General features: G+C 46.7%; 1 protein-coding gene across 1 annotated transcript in view; it reads left to right on the top strand.

Annotated features, from left to right (window-relative positions):
- Positions 1-9,052: 9,052 nt before the first annotated feature.
- LOC106611984 (X-linked interleukin-1 receptor accessory protein-like 2) overlaps positions 9,053-20,888 on the top strand; it is a 49,491-nt gene continuing 37,655 nt past the window's right edge. The window contains exons 1-2 of the mRNA XM_014212730.2: positions 9,053-9,172; positions 17,717-17,862. Of these exons, the coding sequence (XP_014068205.2) occupies positions 9,114-9,172; positions 17,717-17,862 (205 nt within the window). The 5' untranslated portion in view covers positions 9,053-9,113. The remainder of the gene's footprint in view (positions 9,173-17,716; positions 17,863-20,888) is intronic.

Here is a 20,888-nt window from a genome sequence, read left to right as displayed (position 1 = left end):
CCGCCTGCCCTCCGGCCCAGCCCGAGTGGCCCGCCTGCCCTCCGGCCCAGCCCGAGTGGCCCGCCTGCCCTCCGGCCCAGCCCGAGTGGCCCGCCTGCCCTCCGGCCCAGCCCGAGTGGCCCGCCTGTCCTCCGGCCCAGCCCGAGTGGCCCGCAATACAATGGACAATAACCAGCGAAAAAACAGCTACACTCGCAACTGAGTAGACAATAAACAATCCCGCACGAGAACCCCAACTGAAAATACACACTAAATAACCCCCCACTAATGACAGACACAAAACAGGTGCGGGATAGACAGACAAAACCAAAAGACACAGAAACAACGATCGGTGGCAGCTAATAGGCCGGCGACGACGACCGCCGAGCGCCGCCCGACCGAGGAGGGGCGCCACCTTCGTTAGATACTGTGACAAATAAACTGTTAATGATATTTATTATCTATCCTGTTGCCTAGTCACTTTACCCCTACCTATGTGGTGAGTGTGAAAGTGTGCCCAGGGCCTGGGCTCCAGGGGCCCCCCATTGATTTAGTTAGTCATTCTCACTCAAATCATATTAATATTGCATCTGTCATGACAGGAAATTAGCTTTACAACTACAAAAAAGTATCTCTGCCCCAAGGCATAATGGATTGAATTGCAGGAAAGTTGTAAAACTGCAAAACAATTAGCTCTGTCCCATGAAAAAGATGAGTAGAATTGCATGACATTTGTTATAGAATTGCAACAAAATAAATATTAGTCCAATAGCAAAACTTGCTTTAAAACTGCAAGATTTTCTCTATTCCCCATGGCAAAATGTGTAGAATTGCAGGAAATGTACTTTTAAAATGTGTTTTCTTCTCTCCGTCAAGAGGGGTGTCACTAAAACATTTTGCTGCAAGGTGTGGGGGGGGGCGAACCAAATCTTGCTTAGGGCCCCAGAAGGCTAAAGCCGGCCCTGCGGGTAGCCATTTGATTAGCTATTTAGCAGCCTTGATTTGGTCTCAGATATTGCTCTTTCCTCTGGCTGTTGTTTCCCCCTCAGGCAAATAAATGTCATTTCGATAATGGTATAAGTAACTAATCATCTCACTCCTTGTGTGTTAAGTGCCAGTGATCAGATCGCACTGTGTGATGGGTTCACTGCAGCCGTCCATCACCAGATCCCACTGAGGGATGGGTTTACTGCTGGAGACCATCACCAGATCCCACTGAGTGATGGGTTCACTGCTGGGGTCCATCACCAGAACCCACTGAGGGATGGGTTCACTGCTGGGGTCCATCACCAGAACCCACTGAGGGATGGGTTCACTCCTGGCGTCCATCACCAGAACCCACTGAGGGATGGGTTCACTGCTGGCATCCATCACCAGATCCCACTGAGGGATGGGTTCACTGCTGGGGTCCATCACCAGAACCCACTGTGTGATGGGTTCACTGCTGGGGTCCATCACCAGAACCCACTGTGTGATGGGTTCACTGCTGGGGTCCATCACCAGAACCAACTGAGGGATGGGTTCACTGCTGGGGTCCATCACCAGAACCCACTGAGGGATGGGTTCACTGCTGGGGTCCATCACCAGAACCCACTGAGGAATGGGTTCACTGCTGGGGTCCATCACCAGAACCCACTGTGTGATGGGTTCACTGCTGAGGGTCCATCACCAGAACCAACTGAGGGATGGGTTCACTGCTGGGGTCCCATTCATCCTCTTTAACTGGCTTGATTCTTTCTAACTCTCCTCTTTTAAAACAGCTATGTAATGTTTCCTCTAATGGCAGTGTGAGGCTCAATTCCAAACGGGGCCTTGTGGGCCATGGTCAAAAGTAGTGCACTCTAGGGTGCCATTTTGGACACAGGATGAGAGAATTCTTTATGGTCTTTGTAAGTAAAGTTGTTGAGGAGTCAAAGGGTCCTTTCATAAGTATTTTCATTTAATCAGGAGGTACAGGAGATCTGGAGATCTGGGGACCCCTCTTTTTACGCTGCTGCTACTCTCTGTTTTTTCATATATGCATAGTCACTTTAACTATACATTCATGTACATACTACCTCAATTGGGCCGACCAACCAGTGCTCCCGCACATTGGCTAACCGGGCTATCTGTATTGTGTCCCGCCACCCACCACCCGCCAACCCCTCTTTTACTCTACTGCTACTCTCTGTTCATCATATATGCATAGTCACTTTAACCATATCTACATGTAAATACTACCTCAATCAGCCTGACTAACGGGTGTCTGTATGTAGCCTCGCTACTTTTATAGCCTCGCTACTGTATATAGCTGTAACGGGCGTCATAAGGATTGGACCAAGGTGCAACGGGAACGTGTATACTCATCCTCTTTATTAAATCAAAAGAAGGAAAAACAAACAAATCACGTATACAAAACAACGAACGACACTAAACAGTCCTGTCAGGTGCACAGACACAAAACAGGAAACAACTACCCACAAATCCCTTTACAAAACAGCCCTATACATAGGACCTTCAATCAGAGGCAACGAGGAACAGCTGCCTCCAATTGAAGGTCAATCCAATGAACTAAACATAGACTAGACTGAACATAGAAATACACTAACATAGACCAAAAAACCCCAGAACACATAAAACAAACACCCCTCTTACATAAGTACATAGCCCAACAAACCCCGAACCACATAAAACAAACACCCCCTGCCACGTCCTGACCAAACTATAATAACAAATAACCCCTTTTCTGGTCAGGACGTGACAGTACACCCCCCCCCCCCAAAGGTGCATAACCCGGATGCACCTAAAACAACAAAACCTAAACCAATAACTCTAAACACACAGACTGTGGGCCGTCTCTCTCGGTTCTGGACTGTGGGCCGTCTCTCTACGGGGCACTGTCGCCGGAAGCTCTGGACGGGGCACTGTCGCCGGACACTCTGGACGAGGCACTGTTGCCGGACACTCTGGACGAGGCACTGTTGCCGGACACTCTGGACGAGGCACTGTTGCCGGACACTCTGGACGAGGCACTGTTGCCGGACACTCTGGACGAGGCACTGTTGCCGGACACTCTGGACGAGGCACTGTTGCCGGACGCTCTGGACGGGGACTGCGCACTGAAGACCTGATGCGTGGAGCTTGCTTAGGAAGTGTCAGACTAGGGACACACACCACAGGGCTAGTGCGAGGAGCAGGAGCAGGACGAGCTGGACTGGGCTAATGCACTGGAGGCCTGGTGCGTGGGGCTGGTAGTGGAGGTACCAGACTGGAGACACTCACCCCAAGGCTAGTGCGAGGAGCGAGAACAGGACATCCTGGACTGGGCTGACGCACTGAAGGCCTGGTGCGTGGTGCTGGCTTTGGAGACGCCAGACTGGAGACACGCACCTCAGGGCTAGTGCGGGGAGCGGGAACAGGATAAACTGGGCCGTGAAGGCGCACTGGCGGTCTCGAGCGCAGGACTGGCACCACCCTTACTGGCTGGGTGCCCGCTTCCCCCCGGCAAATGCAGGACGCTGGCACCGAGCATACCGGCCTGTGGATGCTTGGCCTCGACGCCATGCGCATCACCCCATAGCACGGGGCCTGACCAATACTACGCTGCCTTTGGTAAGCACGGGGAGTTGGCTTAGGGCTCAACCCTGGCCCAGCCAAACTACCCGTGTGCCCCCCCAAAAAATGTTTTGGGGGCTGCCTCTCAGGTTTCCATGCCAACCGTGTTCCAGCAAAACACTCCCGATCCTCTCCAGCCTTCCTCCATGGTCCCTCTCCGGCTAGGATCTCCTCCCAGGTCCACGACTCCCGATAGCTCCTCTCCAGCTCCTTACCTCGCTGCTTGGTCCGTTGGTGGTGGGTAGTTCTGTAACGGGCGTCGTAAGGATTGGACCAAGGTGCAGCGGGAACGTGTATACTCATCCTCTTTATTAAATCAAAAGAAGGAAAAACAAACAAATCACGTATACAAAACAACGAACGACACTAAACAGTCCTGTTAGGTGCACAGACACAAAACAGGAAACAACTACCCACAAATCCCTTTACAAAAACACCCCTATACATAGGACCTTCAATCAGAGGCAACGAGGAACAGCTGCCTCCAATTGAAGGTCAATCCAATGAACTAAACATACAAATCGATAGACTAGACTGAACATAGAAATACACTAACATAGAATATAGACCAAAAAAACCAGAACACATAAAACAAACACCCCTCTTACATAAGTACATAGCCCAACAAACCACGAACCACATAAAACAAACACCCCCTGCCATGTCCTGACCAAACTATAATAACAAATAACCCCTTTTCTGTTCAGGACGTGACAATAGCCTGTCTTTTTACTGTTGTTTTATTTCTTTACTTACATTTACATTTACGTAATTTAGCAGACGAGCTGGGGTTTCAGGTGTCTCCGGAAGGTGGTGATTGACTCCGCTGTCCTGGCGTCGTGAGGGAGTTTGTTCCACCATTGGGGTGCCAGAGCAGCGAACAGTTTTGACTGGGCTGAGCGGGAACTGTGCTTCCGCAGAGGTAGGGAGACGAGCAGGCCAGAGGTGGATGAACGCAGTGCCCATCTTTGGGTGTAGGGACTGATCAGAGCCTGAAGGTACGGAGGTGCCGTTCCCCTCACAGCTCCGTGGGCAAGCACCATGGTCTTGTAGCAGATGCGAGCTTCAACTGGAAGCCAGTGGAGTGTGCGGAGGAGCGGGGTGACGTGAGAGAACTTGGGAACTTAGCTATTGTTCACCTAACACCTTTTTGCACTATTGGCTAGAGCCTGTAAGTAAGCAAGGTCTATTGTATTCAGCGCTCGTGACAAATAAACTTTGATTTGATTTGAAAATGAAGTGGCTTTGTCCACCTGGAAAGATTGCCAGACATACAGAGGCATCATTCCCATGTAACAATACCAGGGGAAGTCACCTCCTCATAGCAAAAACAGAACACGTAACAGGTAGTGTGGAGGGTAAAAGCTCTTTGCTTTTTTTCTCTTCAATTAGTTATATTCTCATTCCAAGACACCATTTCACTCATATAACAATGGCCCATATTCAAATATTCCCTCATTCTCTGTTTGAAGCAGAAGGGGGCCTCAGATGGTTATTACAAAAACACAAAGAGTTATCTATCCAAAATTGAGATATATGGATGAACCACTTCTCAAATATTTTGGACTATATAACAAAGTTCAATCAACAAAAACATACATGATCAAATACAAATCTTAGAATCAACTATTAAAGACTACCAGAACCCACTGGATTCTCCAATTACATTGAATGAACAACAGGACAATATACAAACCCTCCAACTGTAACGCCCTGGCCATAGAGAGGGGTTTTTGTTCTTTATTTTGGTTAGGCCTGGGTGTTAAGCCGGGCGCAACCAGGATCGCCCGCCAGCCGGGCGCAACCATCACCGCCTGCCAGTCAGGCGCAACCAGGGTCGCCCGCCAGCCGGGCGCAGCCATCGCCGCCCGCCAGCCGGGCGCAGCTATCACCGCCCGCCAGCCAGCGTCGCCCACCAGACCTTCGGCGCGGCCAGGTGTGCCACCTAAGAGGGCGACGCCGAGGGTGGAGCAGAGGCCACGTCCCGCACCTGAGCCGCCGCCGTAAGAAGGCCCACCCGGACCCTCCCCTTCAGAGTCAGGTTTTGCGGTCGGAGTCCGCACCTTTGGGGGGGGGGGTACTGTAACGCCCTGGCCATGGAGAGGGGTTTTTGTTCTTTATTTTGGTTAGGCCAGGGTGTTACATTGGGTGGGTGTTCTATGTGCATTTTCTATGTTGGTTTGTTTCATTGATTTTAGCCGTGTGGCTTCCAATCAGGCACAGCTGTAGAGTGTTGTTGCTGATTGGGAGTCACACATAAGTGCCTGTTTTCCGTTGGAGTTTTGTGGGTAATTGTTTCTGTTTCGTGTTTGCACCTGACAGTACTGTTTGGCTGTCGGTTTTCTTGATTTTGTATAGTGTTCACGTTGTTTAATAAATTCCTGAAGATGAACACTAACTCCGCTGCACCTTGGTCTACTCTCTCTTCAGACAGCCGTTACACCAACCCAAAAAGGCCTGTGGTGTTGATGGTATCCTAAATGAAATTATAAAATATATAGACAACAAATTCCAGTTGCATATACTTAAACTCTTTAACATCATCCTCAGCTCTGGCATCTTCCTCAATATTTGGAACCAAGGACTGATCACCCCAATCCACAAAAGTGGAGACAAATTTCACCCCAATAACTACCATGAGATATGCATCAACAGCAACCTTGGGAAAATCCACTACGTTATCATTATCAGCAGACTCGTACATTTCCTCAGTGAAAGCAATGTACTGAGCAAATGTCAAATTAGCTTTTTACCAAATTACCGTATGACAAACCACATATTCACCCTGCACACCCTAATTGACCAAAAAAAAAACGAAAAAAAACAAAGGCAAAGTCTTCTCATGCTTTGTTGATTTAAAAAGAGCTTTTGCCTCAATTTGGCATGAGGGTCTGCTATACAAATTAATGGAAAGTGGTGTTGGGGGAAAACATACAACATTATAAAATCCATGTACACAAACAACAAGTGTGCGGTTAAAATTGGAAAAAACCACATTTCTTTCCACAGGGCCATGGGGTGAGACAGGGATGCAGCCCCAATCTCTTCAACATATATATCAAAAATATCCTCTGTGTACAACGTACAACAAATAATGCGGAATTAGGCCGATACCCGCTAATTGTCAAAATCTAGAAAAGAACCGTTCAATTCTACAACCACCTAAAAGGAAGTGATTCCCAAACCTTCCATGACAAAGCCATCACCTACAGAGAGATGAACCTGGAGAAGAGCCCCCTAAGCAAGCTGGTTCTGGGGCTCTGTTCACAAACACTAACAGTCTCCACAGAGCCCCAGGACAGCAACACAATTAGACCCAACCAAATCATGAGAAAACTAAAAGATAATTACTTAACACATTGGAAAGAATTAACAAAAAAACAACAAACTAGAATGCTATTTGGCCCTAAACAGAGAGTACACAGTGGCAGAACACCTGCCCACTGTGACTGACCCAAACTTAAGGAAAGCTTTGACTATGTACAGATTCAGTGAGCATAGCCTTGCTATTGAGAAAGGCTGCCGTAGGCAGACCTGGCTATCAAGAGAAGACAGGCTATGTGTACACTACCCACAAAATGAGGTGGAAACTGAGCTGCACTTCTTCCAAATGTATGACCCTATTAGAGACACATATTTCCCTCAGATTACACAAACAAACCCAATTTTGATAAACTCCCATATCTACTGGGTGAAATACCACAGTGTGCCATCACAGCAGCAAGATTTGTAACCTACAAGAAAAGGGCAACCAGTGAAGAACTGTAATGATGTGCGCTGAGAGTCGGAAGTAATTTCAGGGAGTGAGTGTTTTAATAAATAAACGCAACATTAAACAAGAAACACGAACAACGCACAGACTTAACACTGGAACAGAAACAATAATGCCTGGGGAAGGAACCAAAGGGAGTGACATATATAGGGAAGGTAATCAGGGAGGTGATGGAGTCCAGGTGAGTCTGATGATGCGCAGGTGCGCATAATGATGGTAACAGGTGTGTGCCATAACAAGCAGCCTGGTGACCTAGAGGCCGGAGAGGGATCACACGTGACAAGAACAAACCCATATTTTGTACATTAACTATTTGCACGTCGTTACAACACTGTATATAGACATAATATAACATTTGAAATGTCTTTTTTCTTTTGGAACTTCTGTGAGTGTAATGTTTACTGTTCATTTGTATTGTTTATTTCACGTTTGTTTATTATCTACTTCACTTGCTTTGGCAATATAAACATATGTTTCCCATGCCAATAAAGCCATTGAATTGAGAGAGAGAGAGACAGAGTGAGAGAGAGCGTGAGAGAGAGAGAGAGAGAGAAACAGGTTCACTGGCACTTAATTGTATTATTTGATTTACATAATCATCAGCAAATGAAAAAAGTGGGCAAGAGGCGGGTTTTTAAGAGTATTGTTTTTGAGGGTTGTTTATCGTTACAGTTGCCGTTAATGACAGGTTCCAGACAGCTGCACAGATCACACGTCTCCAGCCCCCTCTCGGAGCTGTCAGCTCTACAACACAAAGTCATGTTGATTCTGATGTTTATCCAAACGGCTCGACGTGTGACCGCTTTTACTACCTTGTAAGACCTTCGGAGCCATCTGCAAAGACTAACCTGCCACACCTCATTAGCCCATACCCCTGTGAACATGGGAAGAGCAAACACACTCACACACACACACACACACACACCCTGCTGCCAAAAACACATTTTAAAATCCAAAGTGATGCTTCCTCAAACAACCTGAGGGAGTGGAGGAGAACGATGGGGGGTGGCAGAAGGGGTCACTTGTTTTCTTGGATCATCACAGTAATCCTAGCCTTTGATTTCTGGTGATGCCGGGCTGGCAGTCAGCGACCAGGCATTACTGTAGCTTGTCATTCACGTGGTGTTTGGAACCAACCAACTGCCTTGTTTGGCCCTGTGTGTCTGTAGAGACCCCTGGGCTGGCTGGATGCAGCAGGTTTTTCCCTGTGATGCCAGGGGGCACCTAGCCTGCACTCAATAAACAAAGCATTACAGGACTCCACTTTATTACACACCCAGCCTAGGATGTTGTGGACCCACCACCATGTTTGGCCAAGATGGGGCATGATGGTGTGTTATTTGAAATGGGTAGTGGTTCTAGTTGACAGTGTTGTTCAAAGGAGTTTGGGATAGAGCTTGGATTGTGTGTGTGTGTGTGTGTGTGTGTGTGTGTGTGTGTGTGTGTGTGTGTGTGTGTGTGTGTGTGTGTGTGTGTGTGTGTGTGTGTGTGTGTGTGTGTGTGTGTGTGTGTGTGTGTGTGTGTGTGTGTGTGTGTGTGTGTGTGTGTGTGCGTGCGTGCGCGTGCGTGCGTGTGTGTGTGTCTGTGCGCTTGTGTGTCTGTGTATACATGTGTATGTGTGTCTGCCAGTGGGTTCTTTTCTCAGTTCTCTCAGGTAAATGTGCGCTTGTCAAATGTTGCCTTCTTTGTCATTCCAGGTATGCCCCTCAGTCTAGACTGTAAGGCCTTCTTCGGCTACAGTGGGGAGTCTAGACATATCATCTACTGGATGAAGGGGGAGAAGTTTGTGGAGGAGCTGGCAGGTCACATTAAAGAAAGTGAAGTCAGGTACTGTATATAATCTATCACTGCAAACTTTTCCTCTTTCTCTGTTTCTGATGGTGGAAGTGTCTAGTTTCTGGCTATATACAGAAACCAGTGTGGATGTGACTGACACTAGCAGATTATGCCCATTAGGGTTGTGGAGTAATGTCTTGTGGGTCTGAAAAATCATCAGGCGTAATTAGGAGTGTGATGTTCCACTGCCACATCCTGTGCTGTCCACTGTGACTGACAGCATAATACCTCCATCAGCGGGAGGGGATTTCTGCTTCGATATCAGCTCCAGGATTTGTACTACAGTCTAAATGGACAGAGGGGAAATTCCTCATGCATACAATGAGAAACTAATCATGTAACAATTTAATTCAGGGTAAATCCGGGCTTGTTGGAAGTAGCAGACTGCTACTTCTGAAAGATGATAAGAGTTCACCCTCTTGTTGGAAAGCTAGTAATTACCACATAAAGCTAGTAATTACCACATAAAGCTAGTAATTACCATATAAAGCAAGTTATTACCACATAAAGCACGTACAGTAATTACCATATAAATATAGTAATTACCACATAAAGCTAGTAATTACCACATAGCTGTCATGGAAATGTAACCGCTCCTATCAAATGACAAATAGTTGTCTCAACTTCCCAGCCTGGAGTAGCCAGTAGCATCAACTCCCCAGCCTGGAGTAGCCAGTAACATCAACTCCCCAGCCTGGAGTAGCCAGTAACATCAACTCCCCAGCCTGGAGTAGCCAGTAACATCAACTCCCCAGCCTAGAGTAGGCAGTAGCATCTTCTACCCAGTAGCCAGTAGCATCTTCTGCCCAGTAGCACGTGGCATCACCTCCCCAGTATCCATTAGCATCACCTCCCCAGTATCCATTAGCATCACCTCCCCACTATCCAGTAGCATCACCTCCCCAGTATCCATTAGCATCACCTCCCCAGTATCCATTAGCATCACCTCCCCAGTATCCATTAGCATCACCTCCCCAGTATCCATTAGCATCACCTCCCCAGTATCCAGTAGCATCACCTCCCCAGTATCCAGTAGCATCACCTCCCCAGTATCCAGTAGCATCACCTCCCCAGTATCCATTAGCATCACCTCCCCAGTATCCATTAGCATCACCTCCCCAGTATCCATTAGCATTACCTCCCCAGTATCCATTAGCATCACCTCCCCAGTATCCATTAGCATCACCTCCCCAGTATCCATTAGCATCACCTCCCCAGTATCCAGTAGCATCACCTCCCCAGTATCCAGTAGCATCATCTCCCCAGTATCCAGTAGCATCACCTCCCCAGTATCCAGTAGCATCACCTCCCCAGTATCCAGTAGCATCACCTCCCCAGTATCCATTAGCATCACCTCCCCAGTATCCATTAGCATCACCTCCCCAGTATCCATTAGCATCACCTCCCCAGTATCCAGTAGCATCACCTCCCCAGTATCTATTAGCATCACCTCCCCAGTAGCCAGTAGCATCACCTCCCCATTAGCCATTGGCATCACGTAGCCAGTAGCATCACCTCCCATGTAGCCAGTAGCATCACCTCCTCAGTAGCCAGTAGCATCACCTCCCCAGTAGCCAGCAGCATCAACTCTCCAGTAGCCAGCAGCATCAACTCTCCAGTAGCCAGTACTCTCACCTCCCCAATAGCCAGTAGCATCACCTCCCCAGTAGCCAGCAGCATCACCTCCCCAGTATCCATTAGCATCACCTCCCCAGTAGCCAGCAGCATCAACTCTCCAGTAGCCAGCAGCATCAACTCTCCAGTAGCCAGTACTCTCACCTCCCCAATAGCCAGTAGCATCACCTCCCCAGTAGCCAGCAGCATCACCTCCCCAGTATCCATTAGCATCACCTCCCCAGTAGCCAGCAGCATCAACTCTCCAGTAGCCAGCAGCATCAACTCTCCAGTAGCCAGTACTCTCACCTCCCCAGTAGCCAGCAGCATCAACTCTCCACTAGCCAGTAGCATCACCTCCCCAGTAGCCAGCAGCATCACCTCCCCAGTAGCCAGTAGCATCACCTCACCAGTAGCCAGCAGCATCAACTCTCCAGTAGCCAGTAGCATCACCTCACCAGTAGCCAGTAGCATCACCTCCCCAGTAGCCAGTAGCATCACCTCCCCAGTAGCCAGTAGTGTCACCTCCCCAGTAGTCAGTAGCGTCACCTCCCCAGTAGACAGTAGCATCAACTCCCCAGGGGCCAGTAGCATCAACTCCCCAGCCTGGAGTAGCCAATAGCATCATCTCCCCAGTAGCCAATAGCATCACCTCCCATGTAGCCAGCAGCATCACCTCCCCAGTATCCATGAGCATCACCTCCTCAGTAGCCAGCAGCATCAACACTCCAGTAGCCAGTAGCATCACCTCCCCAGTAGCCAGTATCATCACCTCACCAGTAGCCAGTAGCATCACCTCACCAGTAGCCAGTAGCATCACCTCCCCAGTAGCCAGTAGCATCACCTCCCCAGTAGCCAGTAGCATCACCTCCTCAGTAGCCAGCAGCATCAACTCTCCAGTAGCCAGTAGCATCACCTCCCCAGTAGCCAGTAGCATCACCTCCCCAGTAGCCAGCAGCATCACCTCCCCAGTATCAATTAGCATCACCTCACCAGTAGCCAGCAGCATCAACACTCCAGTAGCCAGCAGCATCAACACTCCAGTAGCCAGTAGCATCACCTCCCCAGTAGCCAGTAGCATCACCTCCCCAGTAGCCTGTAGCATCACCTCCCCAGTAGCCAGTAGCATCACCTCCCCAGTAGCCAGTAGCATCACCTCCTCAGTAGCCAGCAGCATCAACTCTCCAGTAGCATCACCTCCCCAGTAGCCAGTAGCATCACCTCCCCAGTAGCCAGCAGCATCACCTCCCCAGTATCCATTAGCATCACCTCACCAGTAGCCAGTAGCATCACCTCCCCAGTAGCCAGCAGCATCACCTCCCCAGTAGCCAGTATCATCACCTCCCCAGTATCCATTAGCATCACCTCACCAGTAGCCAGTAGCATCACCTCCCCAGTAGCCAGCAGCATCACCTCCCCAGTATCCATTAGCATCACCTCCCCAGTAGCCAGTATCATCACCTCACCAGTAGCCAGTAGCATCACCTCCCCAGTAGCCAGTAGCGTCACCTCCCCAGTAGTCAGTAGCGTCACCTCCCCAGTAGACAGTAGCATCACCTCCCCAGGGGCCAGTAGCATCAACTCCCCAGCCTGGAGTAGCCAATAGCATCATCTCCCCAGTAGCCAATAGCATCATCTCCCCAGTAGCCAGTAGCATCATCTCCCTAGTAGCCAGTAGCATCATCTCCCCAGTAGCCAGTAGCATCATCTCCCCAGTAGCCAGTAGCATCAACTCCCCAGCCTGGAGTAGCCAGTAGCATCAACTCCCCAGCCTGGAGTAGCCAGTAGCATCATCTCACTAGCCTGGAGTAGCCAGTAGCATCATCTCACTAGCCTGGAGTAGCCAGTAGCATATTAAAGTAATAAAGTACAGGATTTCAAAGCTACTGAACTGACTCCACACCAGAACCCACCACTACAATTATAACTCTACTATCTACTGCTGGCAGTATTCAGCCAATCATCAAGTTTGCAGACGACACAACAGTAGTAGGCCTAATTATCAACAATGACGAGACAGCCTACAGGGAGGAGGTGCGGGCCCTGGGAGTGTGGTGCCAGGAAAATAACCTCTCACCCAATGTCAAACAAAACAAAGGAGCTGATCGTGGACTTCAGGAAACAGCAGAAGGAGCACCCCCGAACCACGTTGACGGGACCGCAGTGAAGGTGGAAAGCTTCAAGTTCCTCGGCGTACACATCACTGACAAACTGAAATGGTCCACCCACACAGACAGAGTGGTGAAGGAGGCGCAACAGCACCTCTTTAACTTCAGGAGGCTGAAGAAATGTGGCTTGACACCTAAAACCCACACAAACTTTTACAGGTGTCCAATTGAGAGCATCCTGTCGGGCTGCATCACCGCCTGGTACGGCAACTGCACCACCCGCAACCGGAGGGCTCTCCAGAGGGTGGTGCGGTCTGCCCAACGCATCACTAAGGGCAAACTACCTACCCTCCAGGACACATAAAGCACCCAGTGTCACAGGACGCTGCCCTATATACATAGACATGAAATGACTGGCCACTTTAATAATGGAACACTAGTCACTTTAATAATGTTTTCATATTTTGCGTTACTCATCTCAAATGTATATACTGTATTCTATTCTATTCTACTGTATCTTAGTCTATGTCGCTCTGACATTGCTCGTCAAAATATTGATATATTCTTAATTCTATTCCTTTACTTTAGATTTGTGTGTGTTGTGTGTATTGTTGTGAAATTGTTAAATATTACTTGTTAGATATTACTACACTGTTGGAGCTAGAAACAAGCATTTTGCTACACCCACAATAACATCTGCTAAACACGTGTATGTGAGCAGTAAAATTAGATTTGCTACAAGTTCAGATAGCTGGCTAGATTATTTAACTGTTTTGCTGACATGGATAATTGAGTGACTGTCAGAGACTGACATAACAAGAGAAAAATGACTGATGCACAACCAAATTTCAAACGCTCTATTATTCTACTATTCAACTGACCCCGAACTGAGTTCCTAGGTTGGGGACCCCCTAGCAGCTTGGGGCCCTAAGTGACCGCTTATGTCACTTATGCCTGGAGCCGCCCCACCAGCACATGGCCAAACCAAAACCAACAAATGTCTCTCTCTCTCGCCAAAAAAACGAGGCTGGATGTCTCTACAGCTGTGCAGATGAGATGGGAAAGTGCCTGAAATTCACTAAGAAAAGCAGATATTATCACATGAATGGCCAGAGGCGGAGATACAAAGATACTGTACAGAGCAGAGTGAGTTATTTGTTCACAGGCAGACTGGCATTTTCTGTCTGCACCATTGGTGAACAGCCAAGAATGATGACTAAGAAGGGAGAGGGGAAAAGGCTACTTATTTAAGAGGCTCTAATAACCCTAAGAACAAAGGAGGTGCCAGTTTTCAGTAGAAATATGTCTGAGATTTCATACAAAGAAGTCCAGGTCAGGTTAGTGCAGTAAGATACTCTGACCCAGTTTCTCTCAATGCTCCTGGTGGACTAATGCAATCGGAGAGAGAGGCAGATCTGGCTCTCAAGAGAAGACAGGCTGTGTGCACAATGCCTGCAAAATGAGGTGGAAACTGAGCTGCACTTCCTAACCTCCTGCCAAATGTATGACCATATTAGAGACACATATTTCCTTCAGATTACACAGATCCACAAATAATTAGAAAACAAATCCAATAATAAACTGATGAACTCCCATATCTACTGGGTGAAATACCACAGTGTGACATCACAGCAGCAAGATTTTTCACCTGTTGCCACAAGAAAAGGGCAACCAGTGAAAAACAAACACCACTGTAAATACAACCCATATTTATGTTTATTTATTTTCCCTTTTGTACTTTAATAACTATTTGCACGTCGTTACAACACTGTATATAGACATAATATGACATTTGAAATGTCTCTATTCTTTTGGAACTTATGTGAGTGTAATGTTTACTGTTCATTTTTATTGTTTATTTCACTTTTGATTATTATCATCTACTTCCCTTGCTTTGGCAATGTCAACATATGCCAATAAGCCCTTAAATTAAACATTGAAATTGAGAGGGAGAAAGAGCTGGAGAGAAAGAAAGAGGAAGAGACTGTGTGCATATTGTGTGTTTGTGGGCGTGTGTGTGTGAGTGTCTCTGTCTGTCTGTGTGTCTGTCTGTCTGTGTGTTTGTGATGGTCCAAGTGAACATATGCGTATGCCTGACTATGAATATTCTCTTCTGATGGGGAATTTTAGCAAGTAGCTCATCCTTCAGAATGACCTCTAACACAAATCGCCGCATCACATCAGTCCTTCTCAGTGGCACTGCAAAGACCTGCTCTTTATTTTCATTTCAAGGTTTTGAAGTGCTCTTGTGGGGTAGAGTTTTCACGCCTCTGCGCTGGTTTTGTTTTCTTCCAGCGGAGCCACTAATTACGTATTACGCCTCCCTCTCACCTCTAGAACTGCGTCCTCCTTCCTAACGTGGAGGTACAGCATTATCCTTCCTAACGTGGATGTGCAGCATAGTCCTCCCTAACATTTAGAATGGTGCCGGAGGGGATGGCTGACATTTTACGGGCTCCTAACCAACTGTGCTATTTGTGTGTTTTTCGCATTGTTTGTAACTTATTTTGTACATAATGTTGCTGCTACCGTCTCTTATGACTGAAAAGAGCCTTTGGATATCAGAACAGTGATTACTCACCTCAAACTGGATGAAGATTTTTTTTTCTTTATTGAGTCCGACGCAAAGGATATACTGCTTCTCTGAGACCTGGCCCAAATCCCTGTCATTCGTGTGAAGAAAAGACGGAAATACAGGGGAGATTGGGGTGCCTTGAGAAAATTAATCAGTTAGTGGGTAACCCGCCTCTACCATCCGTTCTATTGGACAATGTACAATCACTGGAAAATTACCTGGATGATCTCCGCTCGAGACTATCCTACCAACAGGACATTAAAAACTGTAATATCTTATGTTCACCGAGTCGTAGCTGAATGACGACACGGATAATATACAGTTGGCTGGGTTTTCTGTGCATCGGCACCACAGAACACAGTCTGGTAAGACGAGTGGTGGTGTGTGTCTATTTGTCAATAACAACTGGTGCGTGATGTCTAATATTAAAGAGATCTCGAGGTATTGCTCGCCTGAGGTAGAGTACCTCATGATAAACTGTAGACCACACTATCTACTAAGAGAGTTTTCATCTATATTTTTCATAGCTGTCTATTTACCACCACAAACTGATGCTGGCATGAAGACCACACTCAACTAGCTATATAAGGCCATAAGAAAACAAGAAAACGCTCATCCAGAAGCGGCACTCCTAGTGGCCGGGGATTTTAATGCAGGCAAACTTAAATCCGTTTTACCTCATTTCTACCAGCATGTCACATGTGCAACCAGAGGAAAAGAAAGCTCTAGATCACCTTTACGCCACACACAGAGACGCATACAAAGCTCTCCCTCACCCTCCATTTGGCAAATCTGACCATAATTCTATCCTCCTGATTCCTGCTTACAAGCAAAAACGAAAGCAGGAAGTACCAGTGACTCGCTCAATACGGAAGTGGTCAGATGACGCAGATGCTACGCTACAGGACTGTTTTGCTAGCACAGACTGGAATATGTTCTGGGATTCACTCAATGGCATTGAGGAGTATACGACCTCAGTCACCAACTTCATCAATAAGTTTATTGATGACGTCGTCCACACAGCGACCGTACCTACATATCCCAACCAGAAGCCATGGATTACAGGCAACATCTGCACCGAGCTAAAGGCTAGAGCTAACACTTTCAAGGAGCGGGACACTAATCCGGATGCTTATTAGAAATGCCGCTATGCCCTCAAATGAGCAATCAAACAGGCAAAGCATCAATACAGGACTAAGATTCAATCCTACTACACTGGCTCTAATGCTCACCGGATGTGGCAGGGCTTGCAAACTATTATGGACTTCAAAGGGAAACCCAGCTGCAAGCTTCCTAGTGATGCAAGCCTACCAGACGAGCTAAATGCCTTTTATGCTCGCTTCGAGAAAAGCAACACTGAAGCATGCATGAGAGCACCACCTCTTCCAGACTACTGTGTGATCATGCTCTCCGTAGCCGATGTGATCAAGACTTTTCAACAGGTCAACATTCACAAGGCCGCGGGGCCAGACAGATTACCAGGACGTGTACTCAGAGCATGCGCGGACCAACTGTAAAGTGTCTTTACTGACATTTTCAACCTCTCCCTGACCGAGTCTGTAATACCAACATGTTTCAAGCAGACCAGCATAGTCCCTGTTCCCAATACAGCCTATAGGAAGGAGGTCAGAGAACTGGCAGTGGGGTGCCAGGACAGCAACCTCTCCCTCAACGTAAGCAAGACAAAGGAGATGATTGTGGACTACAGGAAAAAGGCGGCCGACAGGGCTGTAGCGGAGCGGGTCGAAAGTTAAGTTCCTTGGGGCCCACATCACCAACAAACTATCATGGTCCAAACACACCAAGACAGTCGTGACAACACCTTTTTCGCTCAGGAGACTGAAAAGATTTGGCCTTGGTCCCCAGATCCTCAAAAGGTTCTACAGCTGCACCATCAAGAGCATCCTGACCGGTTGCATCACCGCCTGGTATGGCAACTGTTCGCATCTGACTATAAGGCGCTACAGAGGGTAGTGCGTACGGCTCAGTACATCACTGGGGCCAAGCTGCCTGCCATCCAGGACCTATATACTAGGCAGTGTCAGAGGAAGGCCCAAAAAATTGTCAAAAGACTCCAGTCACCCAAGTCATAGAATGCTCTCTCTGCTACCACACAGTATTGTTATTTTATTGTGTTACTTTTTTTCTTCTTTTTTTTACTTTAGTTTATTTAGTAAATAATTTCTTAACCCTATTTCTTGTACTGCATAACCCCCCTCCTCCTCTTCTTCTACACAGGGTGCTGAAGGAACACTTAGGGGAAAAGGAGGTGGAGCTGTCCTTAACCTTTGACGCGGTGGAGGAGACGGACCTGGGAAACTACACCTGCTATGTGGAGAACCACATTGGACGGAGGAGCGGCAGCGCCATCCTGCAGAAGAGAGGTAGGCCAGGCCTCAACACCACTGCTGTCTGCTGATAATACTGCTGTGACAGCAACACTTTAGTCAGACAGATTTATGGGTAATGTCTCTGTCACGTAGAGTAGGCCAGAAGGCTAAACTGGAAAACCTAACCTCTATAAAAAATAAAAAGATGGCGGAGCCGCAAAAGTTCTTCTGTGCAACGGTGTTTATTTACATAGTGATTCCGGAACAAAACAACAGTACTGCCATCAAACGTATACCTTATGGGACAGCTTAAAAACAAAGCTGCCCCACCCACAGCTCAATCCAAAATGCCCCCCATGAACTGAAAGAGAGGCTCCTTTTGTAGGGGTAGCCCCTCCCCTCAGAACAATTAACACTAATTAATTAAGCAATTACCTATTCAACATACAGTTTCCATTTATCTAAACATACCAAAATATATACATTGCAACACGTTTATGAAACAACATCACAATATAACATTTACAAAATTACATCACTACTGACAGTGTCTTCCAATATGCCCGTTTACATTAATGAGCCATTCCGGACAGGCACTACAAAGTAAGCCCAATTCCCTTAGCTCGGGTCCTTATCCAGCATACCTGGAAGCTACAGAGATGGAGAGAGAGAGGAACAGAACAAACAACTGCGCTCATCCATAACATCGATAAGTATACTAAATATTGCTTATATTAAATATGAACACCTGTCTTTATTTCTTTATACCCTAACTGGTTACTGAAGTAAGTGTGAAATGTATGTACTAAGATAGAGACGTTAACTTGTGTGTCGACCCACATTGTTAACTTATCTGATAACGGAGCAGGGAGGAGTGATGAATGTGTGCGTGCGTTAAAGTACCAAATGCTGCCCGCGGCCAGTGACGGACTTCTACGTCACAGTCTCCCTTGGGAGGGGTGCGGCGTCATGGCATAATACCCTTTGCCAACTTGGGCACTGACTAATTAAAACGCCATTTCTTCACTTGTCTAATACTCTGTGTCATGCTACAGTTGAAGTCGGAAGTTTACATACACCTTAGCCTTAGCCAAATACATTAAACTCCGTTTTTCACAATTCCTGACATTTAATCCTAGTAAAAATTCCCCGTCTTAGGTCAGGTAGGATCGCCTCTTTATTTTAAGATTGTGAAATGTCAGAATAATAGTAGAGAGGGATTTATTTCAGCTTTTATTTCTTTCATCACATTCCCAGTGGGTCAGAAGTTTACATACACTCAATTAGTATTTGGTAGCATAGCCTTTAAATTGTTTAACTTGGGTCAAATGCTTCAGGTAGCCTTCTACAAGCTTCCCACAATAAGTTGGGTGAATTTTGGCCCATTCCTCCTGACAGAGCTGGTGTAACTGAGTCAAGTTTGTAGGCCTCCTTGCTCGCACAAGCTTTTTCAGTTCCGCCCACCAATTTTCTATAGGATTGAGGTCAGGGCTTTGTGATGGCCACTCCAATACCTTGCCTTTGTTGTCCTTAAGTCATTTTGCCACAACTTTGGAAGTATGCTTAGGGTCATTGTCCATTTGGAAGACCCATTTGCGACCAAGCTTTAACTTCCTGACTGATATCTGGAGATGTTGTTTCAATATATCCACATAATTTTCATGCCTCATGATGCCTTCTATTTTGTGTAGTGCACCAGTCCCTCCTGCAGCAAAGCACCCCCACAACATGATGCTGCCACCCCCGTTCTTCACGGTTGGGATGGTGTTCTTCAGCTTGCAAGCCTCCCCCTTTTTCCTCCAAACATAACAATGGTCATTATGGCCAAACAGTTCTATTTTTGTTTCATCAGACCAAAGGACATTTCTCCAAAAAGTACGATCTTTGTCCCCATGTGCAGTTGCAAACTGTAGTCTGGCTTTTTTATGGCGGTTTTGGAGCAGTGGCTTCTTCCTTGCTGAGCGGCCTTTCAGGTTATGTCGATATAGGACTCGTTTTACTGTGGAAATAGATACTTTTGTACCTGTTTCCTCCAGCATCTTCACAAGGTCATTTGCTGTTGTTCTGGGATTGATCTGCACTTTTCGCACCAAAGTACGTTCATCTCTAGGAGACAGAACGCGTCTCCTTCCTGAGCGGTATGATGGCTGCGTGGTCCCATGGTGTTTAAACTTGCATACTATAGTTTGTACAGATGAACGTGGTACCTTCAGGCGTTGCTCCCAAGGATCAACCAGACTTGTGGAGGTCTCCAAAAAAAATTCTGAGGTCTTGGCTGATTTCTTTTGATTTTCCCATGATGTCAAGCAAAGAGGTACTGAGTTTGAAGGTAGGCCTTGAAATACATCCACAGGTACACCTCCAATTCACTCAAATGATGTCAATTAGCCTATCAGAAGCTTCTAAAGCCATGAGATAATGTTATGGAATTTTCCAATCTGTTTAAAGGCACAGTCAACTTAGGGTATGTAAACTTCTGACCCACTGGAATTGTGATACAGTGAATTATAATTGAAATCTTTTTGTAAACAATTGTTGGACAAATGACTTGTGTCATGCACAAAGTAGATGTCCTAACCGACTTGCAAAAACTATAGTTTGTTAACAAGAAATTTGGGGAGTGGTTGAGAAATTAGTTTTAATAACTCCAACCTGAGTGTATGTAAACTTCCAAATTCAACTGTATATGCCTCCCACAATCTGTATGACTGTTGTAAGGAGCCTGGCTAAACTCAGATCTGGAGAGAGAAAGAAATACATTTAAGAAGAGATCGTATTGAGATAGGTATAGCTCTATAGGTAGGTACTGAAAGTGCATGAGTTTGCAGAGAGCAGAGTTTGATCCTGTTTTCTCTTTGTCTTGGAAGGGCAGATCTGATCGAGTCACAGCCTTATAAGTGTATTTTAAACTAGATTTTAAAGCAGATTTATGTTTCATAGCTTCAGCGCAGTAAAACCTACAACCAGTAAATAATCACATTTGCAGTTTTACGTGATAATCGCATTTTCTTACGTGAAACCATGTTTTCACATGTAGTAAATTGACAGTTTGCATGTTAACACCACCTTTTCACATGTGA

This window comes from Salmo salar, chromosome ssa09, assembly GCF_905237065.1.
Source record: "Salmo salar chromosome ssa09, Ssal_v3.1, whole genome shotgun sequence".
Classification (NCBI taxonomy): domain Eukaryota; kingdom Metazoa; phylum Chordata; class Actinopteri; order Salmoniformes; family Salmonidae; genus Salmo; species Salmo salar.
Note: the sequence above shows the minus strand (reverse complement) of the source record. Positions and strands in the feature narration are given on the sequence as shown.